At 35.1% G+C, this 16702-nt stretch overlaps 1 protein-coding gene across 9 annotated transcripts in view; it reads right to left on the bottom strand.

The window, feature by feature from the left end:
• The window catches only part of CSPP1 (centrosome and spindle pole associated protein 1), a 59367-nt gene that overhangs the window by 37762 nt on the left and 4903 nt on the right, over positions 1–16702 (bottom strand). For 5 of the 9 annotated variants that reach the window (XM_057363896.1, XM_057363898.1, XM_057363902.1 and 2 more), the window contains exons 3-8: positions 16144–16240; positions 12199–12299; positions 11464–11487; positions 8911–8991; positions 5945–6046; positions 3184–3629 (exon numbers count right to left, since the gene is read on the bottom strand). In XM_057363896.1, the coding sequence (XP_057219879.1) occupies positions 3184–3629; positions 5945–6046; positions 8911–8991; positions 11464–11487; positions 12199–12299; positions 16144–16240 (851 nt within the window). The remainder of the gene's footprint in view (positions 1–3183; positions 3630–5944; positions 6047–8910; positions 8992–11463; positions 11488–12198; positions 12300–16143; positions 16241–16702) is intronic. The other 4 variants (XM_057363901.1, XM_057363905.1, XM_057363904.1 and 1 more) reach the window with 3 other exon arrangements.

The following is a 16702-nucleotide window of genomic DNA, read 5'->3' as shown; positions in this document are numbered from 1 at the left end:
CTCATTCTATTACGTAAAAAGAACCACAGTTCTGCCTATCTCTAACTTAAATAAAAGCCAATAATCAAATGCAAAAGGATGCAAGCAGATTATAAAACATTGATCTGGCATCTKAACAACCCACAAGAATATGAAAGAACAACATTCACCCTCTTGGCATAACATGATCTTCTTTCATGATCAAGACMATCTTCATGACAACAATCAGTCTGSTCCTTACTCAGGCTGGTCACRAAAGAYTGGAACACAGTCAGGAAATAGAAAGCCAAGTCCCCCATGTAATGAAAGGAGGCAGGAAGGAAGCAAAGAAACAAACCTTGGGATTCAGAAGGCAACCTCTTTTGTAAAGAGCAGCCAGCTTAGCACGACAGGCCTGGACATGCTGGCCTAATTCAATCAAGAAGCTGTTGTCTCCTGTTTACAGGACAGACCTGACAGCTGAGACTGGACTAAAGCATTTCATTCCTAAGAACCAAAACATTTTGCAATTCTTCTCAYTTCCTGGTCACCATTTCTGTTTGTTGAAATATGCCACAGACCTTGTGCCCCCATCAAAAYAGAAGCCCTTCTGAGAAGTTCTGTTTTGAATATCTGCCTCTCCAAACTAATAAACCACCTGTAAAAACCTAAGAACTTCAGTAGAGCAAATAAAAATATGCCTCCTTTTGAATTTAGTTTCCATCATGAATCAAATGTATTTGGGAAAAGTTGACTTTGCCTGAAATGTAGGAAAAAAAATGCTAACTCTTCAGAAGCTGTCACTAAAAGATGTGATTCTCCTTGAAGAGACAATGCAGTTCACAGGAGGTTAAGTGGAGCTCCTTGCAAAGAAGAATAAAGTACTAGATTAGAAACCATACTTCATAAAGAAATACTTCAAATTAATTTTCAATAAAAATACATTAGTAGAAAATGCACACCAAAAAAACCCAAACAATCTTATACACAAAGTTCAGGTAATTCAGGAGATGGCCCAGCAGCTTCTTTTAAGAAGATGCACCAGGTCTGCMAACAGCAAAGATAAGACTCTCTTCTCTGTTCTTTTTTAAAAGAAAACTGGAACTAAAGCCGTTTTAGAGGTCTCTCCAAATAACCCATGAATTGCCTGGTTATAATTTATCACAGATATTTATATAAGCACCATCCATGTTTTCTGGAATAGGTAGAAACTAGTATATTAATATCCAGCATGATGTCTACAGGTGGTTCAAACACCATACTTGCTGTTGTTTTATTTATAAAAATCTGTATAAATTCTTTGAGAAACAAAGAAAATCCTCAAACATCATCAAATGGTTACTTTTATTTAAATAWTAGACTCTGTCCAACTGCTTTAGTGACTAACAGCTACCTAATAAAAAGAGGACACTCATCCTTCTGAGTATTAACTTACACAGAGAATTAAACATTGCTGCTAGTTTCAGAAATATTTTGGCTGTCTTTGTTAGACACCAAGTAAAGCTTCTAATATTTTCCTTTCTAAAAAGCCATAGGACAAGTCCACTCTATCCTAAAACCTCATTTGCTCATGTCTACTAATAATACTCTACAGAATGGAACCAATTTTGAATTTTGAATTCTCTTCTCTGAATTTCGGCAGAAAATAGGCAATCTTGTCCYTCTCGTCTATTTAACCACTGTCTCTATTTGCTAGTCTTTTTCATATTGTATGAATAAATACACGTGTTTTAGAAACACACCAGAACACACAGTATTAGAGTCTGTCTCTCCCAAATGCTTCCAGACATTTCATTTTTTCCACAGACTTAATTCCTTTATGATTACTTTTTTTGAAGTCTGAGAAGAAATATCAAGAGYTATTTTTGGAGAACTCTATTGTTTCTAACTCTATTGTTATTTGAAACTGGAAGAGAAATATTACTTCACTGAATTCAGAAAATGCTTTTACAGCAGAAGAGCATTTCCCCTCCCCCCAGTTATTTATTTGGACTACTATCCAGAAAATTATCCCTGTAAACAATGACTCAAAAGATCATTTCACCCATCCACCAGCAAGTAACAAAAAAACATAATTGTAATATTTAACACTGTTCAGTGTGGTACAATTTGACTTCTTCCTAGCAGTGTTAATTCTAGAAAAAAAGAGAAAGTGTTTACTTTGCCTTACAAAGGAAGAACACTGGTGGTTTCCTCATTGAAGCAATTACAGGAAAATAATTCTGGCAACAGACTTAACACAAAAATAAGTACAACACTCATGTTCCCAAGACCTGGAAAGGGAACAAATGAACGCTTATAAAATATAATTTAAAAATTATTTACAATAAACTTTACTACCTTATTTAGCTGTATAAACAAAACMGTTTCAATTTTGATATTGTTTCAAACCACAACCCATTTTGAAGGCAATCACTTCTTGCAATGGAGTAACTAAAGGTGGCCAGAATGCCAAACCCTGAAAAAATACGAAGACTGTATTTTTTTTCTTTTAAATGAGTAAGCTAGAAGAGAAAGATTAACAATTTATATCAAAGCAACCAAACATGTATCAGTTAACACAGTAAAGACTTYTTAATACTGAACCGTAGGCAGTATCAGTTTTCCTCCTGAATGATCTATATAAGACACTCTCTTTGGTTTGGGCTTCCGTAAATGTTTATTCACCCTCTGTAAYTACTACAGAGATTAGCACCTATTAAAACCACCAGAATTTGGTTCAACTATGCAGATGTTTAAAGCCTGTCATTTAGCAAGACATGGAGTGGAAAAGAAGATTTCTTTAAAATACACTTTTTGTGCACATAGTCACATATACTGAAAATTAAAACTCAAAACAAATTTGGAATCAGAACTGAAAATTTWCTTGCTGTAACTATTACAGACTAAGGAAACAGGGAACATTCAGATCCCAGTGCAGGAGTTTGGTCCCAAATATTAACATGCTTTCTGGCAAGCCACTTTTCATAAAAATGAATTGTGAACTGCTGCTTGTGGGGCAATTTCCCTAGTATCCTTGGTTTGCTATAATAAATAAAATGCTTCTTAATATATGATTCATAATCTTAGGTACTGGTCCAATTTTTAACACTTTTTCTACAATTATTGTACAAAAGGACAACAATCCTGCTTTCACAGGGGAGTCTTCTCTCATMTTTAAAGAGAGGAAACCATGGCTGTCAACAAGAACTACAGGAATAAAAGAGAAAATGGAATTAAGAATACCTTTCAGCATAAAAACCCCAGGGAGTTTTTCTGTCATAGGTGCTTTCACATCTAAATCTAGGGTCCATTTCTGCATTTGTCTCAGGATCATAGTCCACTCTGTAGTATCTTCTACCAAAATCACCATCTTCATCACATCTGTGATGCTTCCTAGTAGGAATTACAGATTGGCTAGCAAAGCCACAATGTCTTCGACTGGGAATATCCAAATCTTCATCAAGTCTTTTACTTAATAGTTGACTTCTTAATTCAACCTCATTATCTAACCTGTGGTAYCTGTCTTCCTCCAGCCACCTCTTCTTTAGCAGCTCTTCACAACCTTCCGTAGAAGTAAAGGCATCCTTCTTGGGAGGTTCTGCACCTCTATTACAGGGCTGTACTTCTTTATGTAGTTCTGGCTGGAGCCTGGTAACAGCAATAGCTGTTTTATTCCTGTGCATTTCATTCTGTTTAATGGAAACAATATTGAAAGAGTTGAACGTAAACAGATCACATTGAGTAAAACCTTAGTTTTGTATTTCTTCWAATAAACCCCAAACAAGAAGAAAGAGGTGAGCAAGGAATATACTTCAAGAAGGGCTTAAAAGCTAGGGTTTTATTTGTTTTTCTTGAGGGARGAAAAAGTACTCTTCCTCTTATCTAATGCCTTTCAGAAGAATGGCTTTCAATACTRGGCAGGTCTTTCATGAACTCCAATCCAACCTTCAGTTTATGAGATGCAAAGAATCAAAAAAACCCATCAAACTTTATCAAGAGACTAGTTATCTTCATTCTATCCAGATTCAGGCAAGTCTGCAATACTAACCTATGTAAAAAWTTGTACTCATAGCAGGGTTTATCCTATGACTATCTAAACTGCTGGATCTAACTTTGGAGGTCATATATGTAATTTGACTCTCACTCCACRTTAGATACCCCTCAGAGATGGCATAACCTCCACAAATTCTGACCTTTTTTTTTTTTTTTTTCTGGTTGTTCATTTCTGACAGCAAAATTGTTTCTACACAAGAATAATGAAAATACAACTCAAAGGTCCAACTAGGTGACAAATAAAACATAAAGAAAAAAATTTGAGCCCCTCAACAGATTTCACTAGGTAAGTCAGCTTAGGAAACCTAAGTGCCCATCCATGTGGAAAGATTTTAGAGATTTATAGACCCAGTTGCACAAAAACAAGCTGCATTTTTGCCAATGTTTCCTAGGAATCACTGCTGTGTAGCACTCCAAGCCTTGAAGGAAGGCAGTAAGAATGAGATATTGAATTCCAACATGTAAAGGAAGCCTGAATGCTATCTTATAGATGCCTTCACAGATTAAAATAGTTTTTAACAATGACACTGCAAAGCCCTTGAAGGAGAAAATCTTTCTCATAAGAAAACATTCTTTCTAGAGGTAGACAAAAAACATTCTCCTAGACAGAAATTATAAATACAGGGGGATTTGCRCTTGCCAACTGCTGGAAGGAAAACAATAAACTTCCAGCTGCTTTGAGTACAAATACAAGGTCCTTCATGGAATGACCTATTTCAGAACTTCCCTACTAAAAAGAAGTGAAAGGACTTCTTAAATKAAACTTTCATTAGATGAGAGCKCCAAATTATTAGTCTATCACTAAAYTGAGGCRAAAATACTTWTAAAATATAATTTACCTACTYTAGACAACATTTTACAGTTAAAAAGATTTTACAGATCAATATACTGCTTCCAGATTACTAAAACAAATGGTCTCACAACAAAGCTAATCAAACCTAAAAATCCCATTGGCTGGGATTTTTGGTTGGGACAAATTTCTTCACAGTAGCTTGTATGAGGCTGTGTCAGACTTGTGATGAAAACAGTGTTGATAACATGGGGATAATTTTAAATTCCTACTGAAAACCACTACCACAGTGTCAAGGGCTCTTCTCCTTCTTACACTACTCCACCAGCAAGGAGGCTCCAGGTACATGGGAAGCTGGGAGGGTTGATRGCCCTTTGGCCAGATGACYCCAACTGACCAAAGGGATATTCCACACTAAAGGGGGGCATATAAAGCTGGAGAAAGGAGAAGGAAAGGGGGATATTCAGATGGATGGCTTCTGTCTTCCCAAGTCACCATTACATGTGAYGGAGCCTGRCTTCCCTAKGGATGGCTGAACACCTGCTTGCCCATGGGAAGTGKTGAATGAAWTCCTTGCTTCGCTTTGCTTGTGTGAGCTGCTTTTGCTTTAAACTGTCTTTAACTCAATCTATGAGTTTTCTTAYTTTCACCCTTCTGATTCTCTCCCCCATCCAACAGAGGTGAGTKTGTGTCTGCTCCCAGCTGCTTACTGCCACACAAACCAAAGGCCTCAGCTCAGAACTGGACCTCAATTGGGTGTGTGTCTAACTCACTTTCAGGAGTAAAGACCTGTTGGTTTTTACTCACAAATGCACAGCAYCATATCTGGATGGCTGCCTACACTTGCCTGGCTTTCTACATGACAGAAGAAATAAAACATCTACAAATAAAAGCTCAGGAACATTCAACATTTTGTTCAAATAGCTTTTCTGGATACCACTTTTATCATTAAGAATAATCCAGGGATTTCCTTCAGACACACAGAAGAATGAAAGCATCCTTCTACCAGACAGACATGACGGAAGCAGGAATCAAAAAYTGAACTGTATGAGTTGTAACCAGGACTTGCTTAGATGCATTAATAAAACTGTGGCCTAATTAGGCAACATTTTTTTGTCATACTTTGTATGTCTGAATCATAAGACTGAAAAAGTGCATTACCTCTCTGTTTTTCTTCCCTAATTTCCTTAGCCTTTCATTCCATTCTTCTTTATCCCTGAGATATTGATTGTACTCCTTGTTTCTTTCAAGCCGTAATTTCTCCTAAAATAGGCATTGAAAAGGGCATCATAATTTTGCATTTTAATAGCTTTTAACTGCAGTACTAAATGAATACATGCAAACYGTGTGTTTGTCCCCCCCACCCCTACACATTCTTTGTGATGTACAAATAAAGCCTGAATTGCTTTGAGGTTTTAGTTCTTTTTCTCTTTGCATRGCATTTTCTTTTAATATGAAATCTGTAAGCAGAAGTCAGCTTTTTGGGCATGAAGTCTAGTCCYCAGAGACACTGCTGTATTTTAAGGTCCATCTTCAAACCAGGTAGGCTTCCTCTTGCTAAGCCTATTCCAAAATTTGCCAAAGCCTCTCACCCACAATTAGGAACCACCTTCTGATTGCCAGTCTGAATGTATTTACAGCTGATTTTCAAACATATGATTTCTTTCTTTCTTTGTGTTAAAGTTAGTGGTGACTTGCCCCATCCACAATTAAAACAGGATAACAAATASAAATACAAACAAGATGTATCAATTGCAGCTTAGGGTATTATAATTTGAACTATCAAATTCAAACAAGCAGTTAAACTGATTGCAAAATGTCAAAAGTGCAAAGAATGCAAGGAAAACCATGAAAAACAGGATCTGTAATTGTTGTCCTAGCTGCTTTTGCAAGGTGATAACATTCATAACCAGCTTTCTCAGGTCTAAAAATATCCATGAATTGTACATCAATAGCCTAATAATATAATAGAAATACAAAGGTCTCCACATAAAGCAAACTCTAATTTGCATTACTTCTTGATATAAGTCCCTTATGTTTAGAGCATGAGGCATCTCTTATACTACCCCATTCCAATAATCATATWAAGGAAAGAAAGAGAACTATATTACAGTATTATCAATCAGGCTCTTTTCCGCTGCAGCATTTTCCAATAAAAATTAAATATTTAAAAAAATCTGAACATTACACATCCATTGACTTTCTCATGAACTTTCAAACATAAACAATTTATACTTCAATCATCATGTAAACACCAGATTACTATAAATTTTGCAGATTAGACTAACGGTCTCCAAATTTTTTTCATTTTTTGGGTTTTTTTTTTTTTTCCAAAATCTGTGTCAATAAGTTTTCTAACTGTGACAATATAAAACATGCAGCCAGCCATGAAAGCTGCCTGAGAGGCATTTTCCAAAGTTGAGAAACTAGCATTGTCTTTAACAGGTGGCAAAACACTCAGCAGAAATTCAATATGCTGTGTGACTGCACATTTGACCTAATAAAGGAAACSAAAATACAAATGTTAACTTCTCATTACTCTGCCCAGAGGCCAGCTGATTTACAGGGCACAGTGTGACATCTTCTGGCAGCTTTTGTGTTCTGCAAGGGCAACAAATAGGTAAAAAAAAAAATACAACACACCTGTGCAGAGCTGAGATTATATAAACCATCAATTGTAAGACATATTTCCAGTACAAATACATCTTTAATTTCCACAGAATTAATCAAACATACTTTATTTTTCATTGTTTTAGCACACATACTTGCAAGGATTAATACAAAGCTCATGAGAACAGGAAGCTAATAAACTCAGTAAGTGCATGCTGCCCCTGAGGAGTCCTTTCTCCTTTCCAGGTGTTTGATTCTCAATGCCTCCTTTTTATACATGTATAACTTGGATTTTAGCACTTTTCCATRAAAGCAATTTTCACTTATTTGAGTTCTCACCTGGCTCCTCCTATGGCCAAACCAAGAGCACAAGAGAGGCAGAAAGTTTAAGCACAAGGRCAAGGCCAAACCATCCCATAGAAGTCTTGCACAAGATTGCAGTGAGAGCATAGCCCCACAGATCAACAGTGCAATTTCAAGGCAACAGAAGTTAAAAACAAAATAAAAAMAMCAACAAAATCCCCAGGAGTGCAAATATCTGATCCTCCAGCAGCAACATGGTCTTTTTGCCTTGAATCTCTGCTCTATTTTGACCAATCTTAAAAGCCAGCCAGTGGTGTTTGTGGAGTGAGCAAAAATATTGATAAATTACAATGTTTCTGCAAACACAAGAAAGGAACTGGGAATATAAGGGCAACAGCATGAGGGCAGCAGGAGAGCTGACCCCTCYAATACTGATTTAGGCTTTCACAGAATCATACCATACATCAAAGGAATGAATCAGAGATTAWGAAAATCCACATATGCATGTTGCATTTTTATATTTGAACCTCCATGAACCTCCAAGAGCAGGGAGATTTGTGTGGCTGGTATCCGTCTCCAACAAATGAAAACCAGATCATAAACTGGTAAGAAACCTCAGGGAGCCCAAAGGGGCTAAACAAGAGAATKTATACTCCTTTGTGTACTGTCAGAGAAAGACTGGAAATTGGGAAGATTCCTACATTAACAGCATGCAATATGTGAAATACCAGATCCTGGACTYATCTGTTAWAAAAAAAAAATACTTGAGTATAAGCAGGTAGGTTAAGTGTATACCAAAGACATCAAAGCATTGTGTTCAGCAGAGAGCCCACTTCCTTCAGTGCTGATAGAACTCATGCAAGTATTTTTTAAACCATACTCAGACTGCAGTAAGAAGAGTAATAAATTAGAAAAGTATATACAATTTTAAGAAAAACAATGTTCTTTGTCAAAGCAATGCAGACTACTGAACAAAACCCAGTGCTCTGATTGGTGAACAGACCAAGTACTCTGAACATGTGGATCAGAGACAGGAAAAGACTACTTTTCTGAAAATTATTACTAATTACTACCTCCAAAAACATTTGTTTGTGTAAAAAGAATAAAACACAACAAAAAAAAATTAAGTGGAAGCACCTTTTCCCTAACAGTTCCAACACCCAGGTTCATTTTCAAGTTATACTCCATTTACTTAATTTCCTTCATATACTTACCTTAGCAGATCTTCGCTCATCAATAGGAAGAGATAATCCCTGAGTATATGGATCTACTTCAGCAGTAGTCAGATAATTTTTCTACATTAAAAAAAAAATTTAAACCACTCAATACATTTTAAATGTGTTTAAACTCTTACTCACTAAAGAGTTTTAGGAATTATATTTTTTCAAACTAATTAGAGCGATTTAATGAAATAGTACTGAAGACAATCTCCACATTCTGAAAACTCAGGATGTTCTTGGAACACATGAATGAAGTGAAGTCAAGGAATGCAGGAAGTAAATGACTTTGTCAAGTTCTAMGCTTGAGTTTTGCAGTGTTTGTCACTTCTTCCATTTTAACTATTTCCAGTATTATCTAAGTTAGTCTCTATATTTAAAAAAACCCTATTTTTATTCAAAGAAACCCCACTCAGCTCTTCTATAGCACAAGCAAAAGCATCTGTACTTACAAGGAGTTTTCCAAGATGTTTCCTTACTTAAGATGAAAAGTTACTTTCTCTAACTGCAGAAAACATACATGTCTATTTCTTATTTTAACAGATGGAATTCATGCTAAGCGCAGCACACCTCTTTATCTCAACAGTGTTTTCTACATCAACAATCCCCAAATGTTTCAGGACATTGACCCATCACCAAATCCTGTAATTCCTTATGGACTGTCAGTCACTTTCAGTACAGAACTTCCCATCAAAACCCATAGGATGCTGCTCTGTATAAATATCTGGGCYACAGCTTGAGAACTGGGCTGTGCAGCAAGTCAAAGCACTTGCTTTTCAAACMAAACACCAGTGCTGGAGTAGGTCCTTAGATTTTGGGTCCAGCAGSTTTTCATGCATCTCTTCTTTACTAAAAGCATGCCCAGACCACTCTCAGTCAATTACCATTTTATAAATCTGATTATCCTTAAGAAAAAGATCATCTATTTGTGTGCCATGAGCTGAAGAGGGGAATGGGTGAAATWCAGTATTTGACTAGCACCGTCTCCTTTCATTAGCTATGTTGCAATGTACCCTAAATGCTTAGAGGAACATCAAGAAGTAAGAGTCCTACCTGCTCCAGTACAAACTCACATCATTATAAATTATATTTTCAAACTAGACGTTAAAAGATTTAAGGGATTTAATAATCATGCAAATATTCAAGCAGCAAGACAAATAGATTTATATGGGAAACCAAGTTATTTCTACTAGAAAAGCAAATAAATTATAATCTTCATTATTAAGTAATTCTTTATATGCATTTCTGAGACATCTCTAGAGATAATCTCTGATCTTAAAAATGTATTTTCCAAAATCAGMACCTGGTATGGGAGCTGCATTTTTCTAGATAAGCAAGACTAAGCAAGTTGTTAACAAAAAAAWTATCACTGTGAGAACTGCTAAAAGTTCCACCATCTCTTTAGATGGGAAAAAGAAATGAGCAATTGTTATCCTAGTTCTTCCTCAGTCCCTACAAGCTTAATATAGCTTACAAGCTTAATATAGCTAACATGTACTAGACCAAACACACAAACGAACAGAAAGACTTTAATTTAAATTTGTGAAACTTAAATTCACTTTAGAATAAAACACCAGAAGTTAATGTAAAAATTATTTGAGTACTTTGGTGATAATTATGAAACATTCAATTTTAACACAATATTCTAACTCTGAAAATAAGCTGGAGTTTAAAATTTAACATGAAAAAATTTATATAAGGATAATTTTGGTTAGAGGTTAAGAGGTTCTGCTGTGGCTATTGTTATTCAATATTCTGACTAATATAGCCAATTTGTATCATATGCATGTTATTCAAAGCCCCAGAAAAGAAAGTAGATTGTGTTTCTACCATGTTACCTCCTGGTCCTTCACTGAAGCTGCTCAACCTGAGCAGCCTGGATGCACAGCATTAAGTTTGAAAATTATAGATACATGAAAGCATAAAAATATTTTAAAAAATCAAAATTCATTAAACAAAGGTTGCAACAATAACACCAGATGTGTTATTTTTTCCTCATAATACTTGTTTGTCTTCTTGCATTGTGGCCAGTAGGTGCTAAATAACTGGCTCTACTGCTTCCYTAAGCACCACTAATGAGATTTCATAGAGATAGGGAAGAAAAAAGCCCTGACTCTGGTTGTAATGAAATATTATAATATTTATATCATTTATTATTTTATTCTAGCTTTATAAATTTAGATGTATGTAATGTATACTATGAAAAAATCTGAATTCTTAATATCTACATAACTGGTAATTCTTGAAGAAAATGTCTACTAAAATAAAAACTATTGCAGAGATAGCATTAGACAGAAACAATGGCAACTGCAAAGGGAAAAGGAAATCAACAAGTGTTTTAAAAACTTAATAATGGAAAATAATATATATAAGTARTCATTTTGCACAAAGCAAGCAATGCTGTTAGTCACAACGAATCATTACAGCATGCATAAATGCACAAAGCACAAAAAAGGTAATGATTTTTTAAATTCCAAGAGCATAGAGCTTTCAAACAAAGCAAAAAGCAACTAATTTGAAAGAAAAAAAATAATATTGAAGGCACCCTACCTTTCTTTTTGCCTGTGAAATACCCTAAAAATCAGGGAAAAGATACTATTCAAAAGGAGTCTTTGATTCAAAAATATTTGACTTAAAAAAAAAGTTTCCTTGCTTAAAGCAAATCCATTCTTTCATTCTAAGAACTAAAGACATAGACAAATAGCATTTGCATAAAACAGAAATTATCTGGTTCCTTATTTTTTCCATCATCTCATGAAGAGCAGCTACGGAATATTCCCAAGATGATGACATTTCATACAAATCATTTCAATTTTAAATTTACTGTGACATTTAGTAAATCATGTTAAGCAGAACATCAAAGGTTTTTTCTTTCTAAAATTGAAAAGAAGCTGTCAAATGGARTCACACTAAGTATATGGATATTTTTACCCCAATAACAGACCACAGAATACATAAGTACTTCAGGAAGTAACAGATTTTAAATTCTTAAGAAAATAACTAAGGAAGAAGCAAAAACAAATCAATAAAGTATTCAGAATTAAGTGTACTAAGTAATATRTAGTCTCATGGCAATAAGATCTGTAGAATCCTAAAATATAAACCTTCCTAGAATTGGAGCACCACTTTGAAATTACTTTTACCCAATTCTTCAAAATCAGCCATTGTTCATAATAAATGTCTGCTTAAAAAAAATCTGCAGATATTATTAATTTTCATTCAACAAAATGAGAGAATAATTTTAAGAGACTCACTAAAGTCAAGCAGCCAGACAARTGGCTTTACCTGAGAAAGATAACGCCTATAATCTTGTCGAAGCTCCTCTTTCAGTTTATGTTTTTTTCGTTCATATTCTTCGCCGAGAGGTAAACTCAAGCCATAGTCACCTGCAAGTTTAACATGATTAAATATCATTATTTACAATTTTGCATCAGTACAAAGCAAAAGCTATAYCTGGACTTTTATTAGACACGGCCAATAAAAAAAAATTAACTGTGCAACCAGTAATTACACAACAGCTGAGAAAAACCCCACCTTCTCTGTATGAATAGTTAGATGAAAAGCATAGAAAAATAGACTGGTATTTGGATATTAGTTTTCCTCTCATCCTTTGACATTTTCTTACCATTCAAAAAAAAAGAAAGCAACATAAGCTGAATTTATTTAAATATTGTACGTATTTCTTTTGTCAATGTATGTTTCCTAAGAAATCTCCTTTGACATGTGAGCTTCTAAATTAATCTGATATTTTAAGCTGTGCTTACCGCACAACAGAAAACCGACTTCCCAAATGAAAGCAACAAGCTATTTGTTTTGCATGCGAAAAATATGTTTGCTCCTACACAACTAGAGGGAATATGACCATATGATAATAAAAGTAATCATTTTTCTTTCCACCTCAGTGTTTCTAGTCATAGTATACCCAAAACACATTAGTACTTTTCCGAGATTATTATCAGGTCTCATAACAGCTGTACTCTTAAAATATGGTAAAATATAATGTTATGCAAGCTGTTTGCTGTTCCCAAAATACATTTTAAAGTACATTATATGAAACATCCTCTACCCCAGAAGCTCATCACTGTAGTCATTTTYATCACTCTCCACAGAGTAGTGAATTCCACAAAATCCCATAACTAGGAACAAAGACTACAGCTGGGACTATGTGTATTATTATTATTATTTCATATTGTTTCTCTAAAAGCATTTTTACATCCTGTAATCTATGTAAAATTAGTAGCAAGGAGTAAGAGGGATAGTCAAGACCTACTCTTAGATCAGTCCCAATTTATTGTAGGGTAGTTTGTTTGGCCTGGTTTGAGATACATTCTGATTTATCCTATTCCCATGAACCAGGGAAATATGGTAACAAGGAAGAAGTGAAAGACAGGAGTCAGCCCAATGTTCTGCACAACTAAAGGACCCAATAGCTGTTCTGAAACAGTACAGTCCAACTACTAACCAAAATCTGCATATAACTTCTATACTTCCAATCTGYAAGTAACTTTTTTCTTAATTTTGCATAATAAGGTGAGTTCATTAGAAAAAATAATGTACCATTTCAAGCCTCAGAGAAGGGCTAAGAATAAAGAGGAACAGAATACAGAAAAAGAAATGGTTTGTTTCAGCTACTTGCTCTTGTCTTTTATTTCACATGAATTATTGTTGAACTAACTATAGAAAACCAAGAAAAAGATCGAAAGCAACTAACAAGTTGGAGGAAAGATTAATTCTGCAGTTTTCCAGATGTCACTGAAATTCAGTACCAAAAAAATAAAAAAAGAGAAAAGGAGTGAGAATCCAGTGCTTTGATTCAAATACCTGAAGTATTCTAACAAAAGATGGTTTAAAATTAATTTTGTTACAGATAACTTTTTCTGGACACCAGAAAAACACTGAGATAACAATTATGGGTAAAGATCTGGGAGKTATTTGAAAACTATTCATTTCAAAAACTTACTCTAGGAGAGCCTAGCAGAGCCAACTTACTCCACTTAACAGATATTCAACCYAAATTAATGCAAAATGTCTAAATTCTTCTGAGAGAATAAGAGTTAAACTTCCTTTTTAATTGTTTTTCTACTTTTGTTTATCCTGTATTTATTTATTTCACATATTCTATATTTCAATATTCTATTAAACACATACAAGCACAGTGACAATGTTGTTTTTTTTTAAATGTTAAGATTTTAAAAGCATTTTTAGAATAAACGTTTCCACATATGTAATGTTGAGAAACAACTTCATTCAGTCTGAATCTGAACATTACTGCTGGAACTACAGAATTTACTTAGTAGCTACCAAGGAACAAGTCCCCATCTGATTTAATCCACAGGAAATCACAGTGCTTTAAAGCAGAGCAAACCAACAATATCAGCAACAATCCATTTCAGCACCCAAATTATTATTATATAAAGTGCTGGGTTTGGCTGGTATAGAGTTAATTTCCTTCATAGTAGCTGGTATGGGGCTGTGTTTTGGATTTGTGCTGGAAGCTGTGCTGATAACACAGGGATRTTTTAGTTATTGTTGAGTGGGACTCACACTTCCCACTTCTCACCTCACCCACAACGAGRGGGCTGGGGATGCATGAGGAGTTAGGAGGGGACACAGCTGGGACAGCTGACCCTCAACCATAGGAATGTCCCATTCCATATAGCACCGTGCTCAGCACTAAGACTAGGAGGGAGATTGSTGGGATCTGCTGCTCAAGGACTGGGATCAGTCAGTTGGTGGTGAGCAAATTGTTTTGTATTTTCATYATTTGTCCTTCTTGAATTTTACTTCTTTCTCTTTGTTATTTYCCTTTTCATGACTTYTTTAAGAATTACTAAACTGCTTTTATTTCAGCCCACAAGTTTTTTCACTTTCACTCTTCCAGTTCTCTTCCCCCACCCCACTGGTAGGGAGTGAGTGAGGGGCTGTGCTTAGTTACCAGCTGGGGTCAAATATCAACATGGCAATACCTACTTTTTTCCTTCCATTTAAGATCACCTGAATGCCCTCATCTGTAATACTTCATTGTGTTATTATATTTAGATGTTAACTGTTAAGTCAAATTTATAGTAGCAAACAAACATGACATGCTATTATAGCCCTCCAACAAGAGAGAAAATTATTTTAATATTAAAATAGCTTAACTGTTTGGTAATGGTCTGTCACAGCCAATGGGATACTACCTATTGTGTTCTGTTTTCTCTATCATATGTCTCCTCAGTTAAGCAAAGAATTATCAACACCAGGAATAATCTGCTAAACCAAACAGAAGTGACAAAAATGTGTGATAGATACTTATTCAAGTGCTCTCCTCTAACCAAGTTTAACCACTATGACTTCTGGCAGCAAGAAATATTGCATTATCATTTCAAGTATTTTTCTGTGAAGTTTTACTCTGAAGGTCTTTGAGGAGACTGCCTTGCTGATGGCTAGAAGTTCTATTTATACAACGTCTCTATAAAAACCATGCTTTTACTTATGCAGCTAAGATCAGTTCAGACCCACAGATTCACAAGCTCAGGCTTCATCTCCCACTGGAGGCAATATATAAAGAAAACAGTTATAAAACTGGTAGYCACAGTAAAACAAATCTAACCATTTTATTTGGCTAAGATTTCAACCAAAACTAAGCCCTTGTTCTTTCCTTGTACATAAAATGACTACATGGTAACAAAATTACAAAAGCAATACAGTTTAAACTGCCTAAATGCTTGAAACACAGTATTTAAAAGAAAAATGAGTTTAATTGTGTGCACCTTAGTCAAGTTGGACTAGGACTCTTAAGCTAAGAGGCTGGAAGAAAGAGGCCTTACTTCCCTGGCACAACATACAGGGAATGTACTCTCCTGCACTGAAGTCCAGAAAGACGGACTTTCAAAGATTTTGCTCCACCCCAATGCAACAGGAAAGGACACATCACCCATCAAAGACTGGCAAGSAGGTTTTTTGGGCTGTTCTTTTCTTGGTTGGTTGGTTTGGAGATTTTTCATGGCACTACCTCTACAAGAAGAAAGAGCAAGCTTTTGGCATATTTTCTTGATTAAAAAAKCAAGTCTAACTACAAAAAAACTCCATACAATCTCAAGACTTATGGAAGACTGAGGAATTATTATGCTCTTGAATTACAATGATCATCTTATGATTAAAGATACAAAGCAGTAATTCCCTTCCAAAAATTCTCTAAGGTAAATGCTACTTAAATCTAGAAGAAATATTAAAAAATATATACTATACCCAAAGGATAGCTCCTTTGACTATTTGGAGGTATATTTTCTTTAGCCATGGAGATTAACATCTTGCTAGTTTCAGAAAACTTCTCTGATTCCTTATTCTGAAAACAAAACAAAATGCTTTACTGCATCACAAAATAAAGGAAATATCACATAAAAGATCAACATGAGTAATGTAATTATTAGCACTGGAGAACAGAGCGATTGAAAGTAATGCTGGACTAACACATTAAAATTACTAATAGGAAAACTGGTAAGAGCAGATTTTTTTTTTTATTTGTTATTTGCCTTTTATATTTCATAGTTTCTAGAACAGGAATTTTGAGGATATTTCTACCTTTCATCCCCATACCAACACCAAGYTCTGAAGTGGGCAGAGGACAGATCCCTGCTAATCAGCTTCCCTTGGGAGGAGCAAAGGAGTAATAAAAGCCATATATGAGAGTTTTCTCACTTGTAAAACACAAATCTTACTGTGCATGTCTGGTGGCAAACAGGTCTTTAAAAACCTACATACAGATATGAAGTACTGAAGTTAGAAACTACTTYGAATAGATAAATCT

Source organism: Malurus melanocephalus, unplaced genomic scaffold, assembly GCF_030028575.1.
Source record: "Malurus melanocephalus ecotype Western Australia unplaced genomic scaffold, MMel_1.1 scaffold_32, whole genome shotgun sequence".
NCBI classification, from domain to species: Eukaryota; Metazoa; Chordata; class Aves; order Passeriformes; family Maluridae; genus Malurus; species Malurus melanocephalus.
This window is presented reverse-complemented; position numbering and strand designations above follow the sequence as displayed.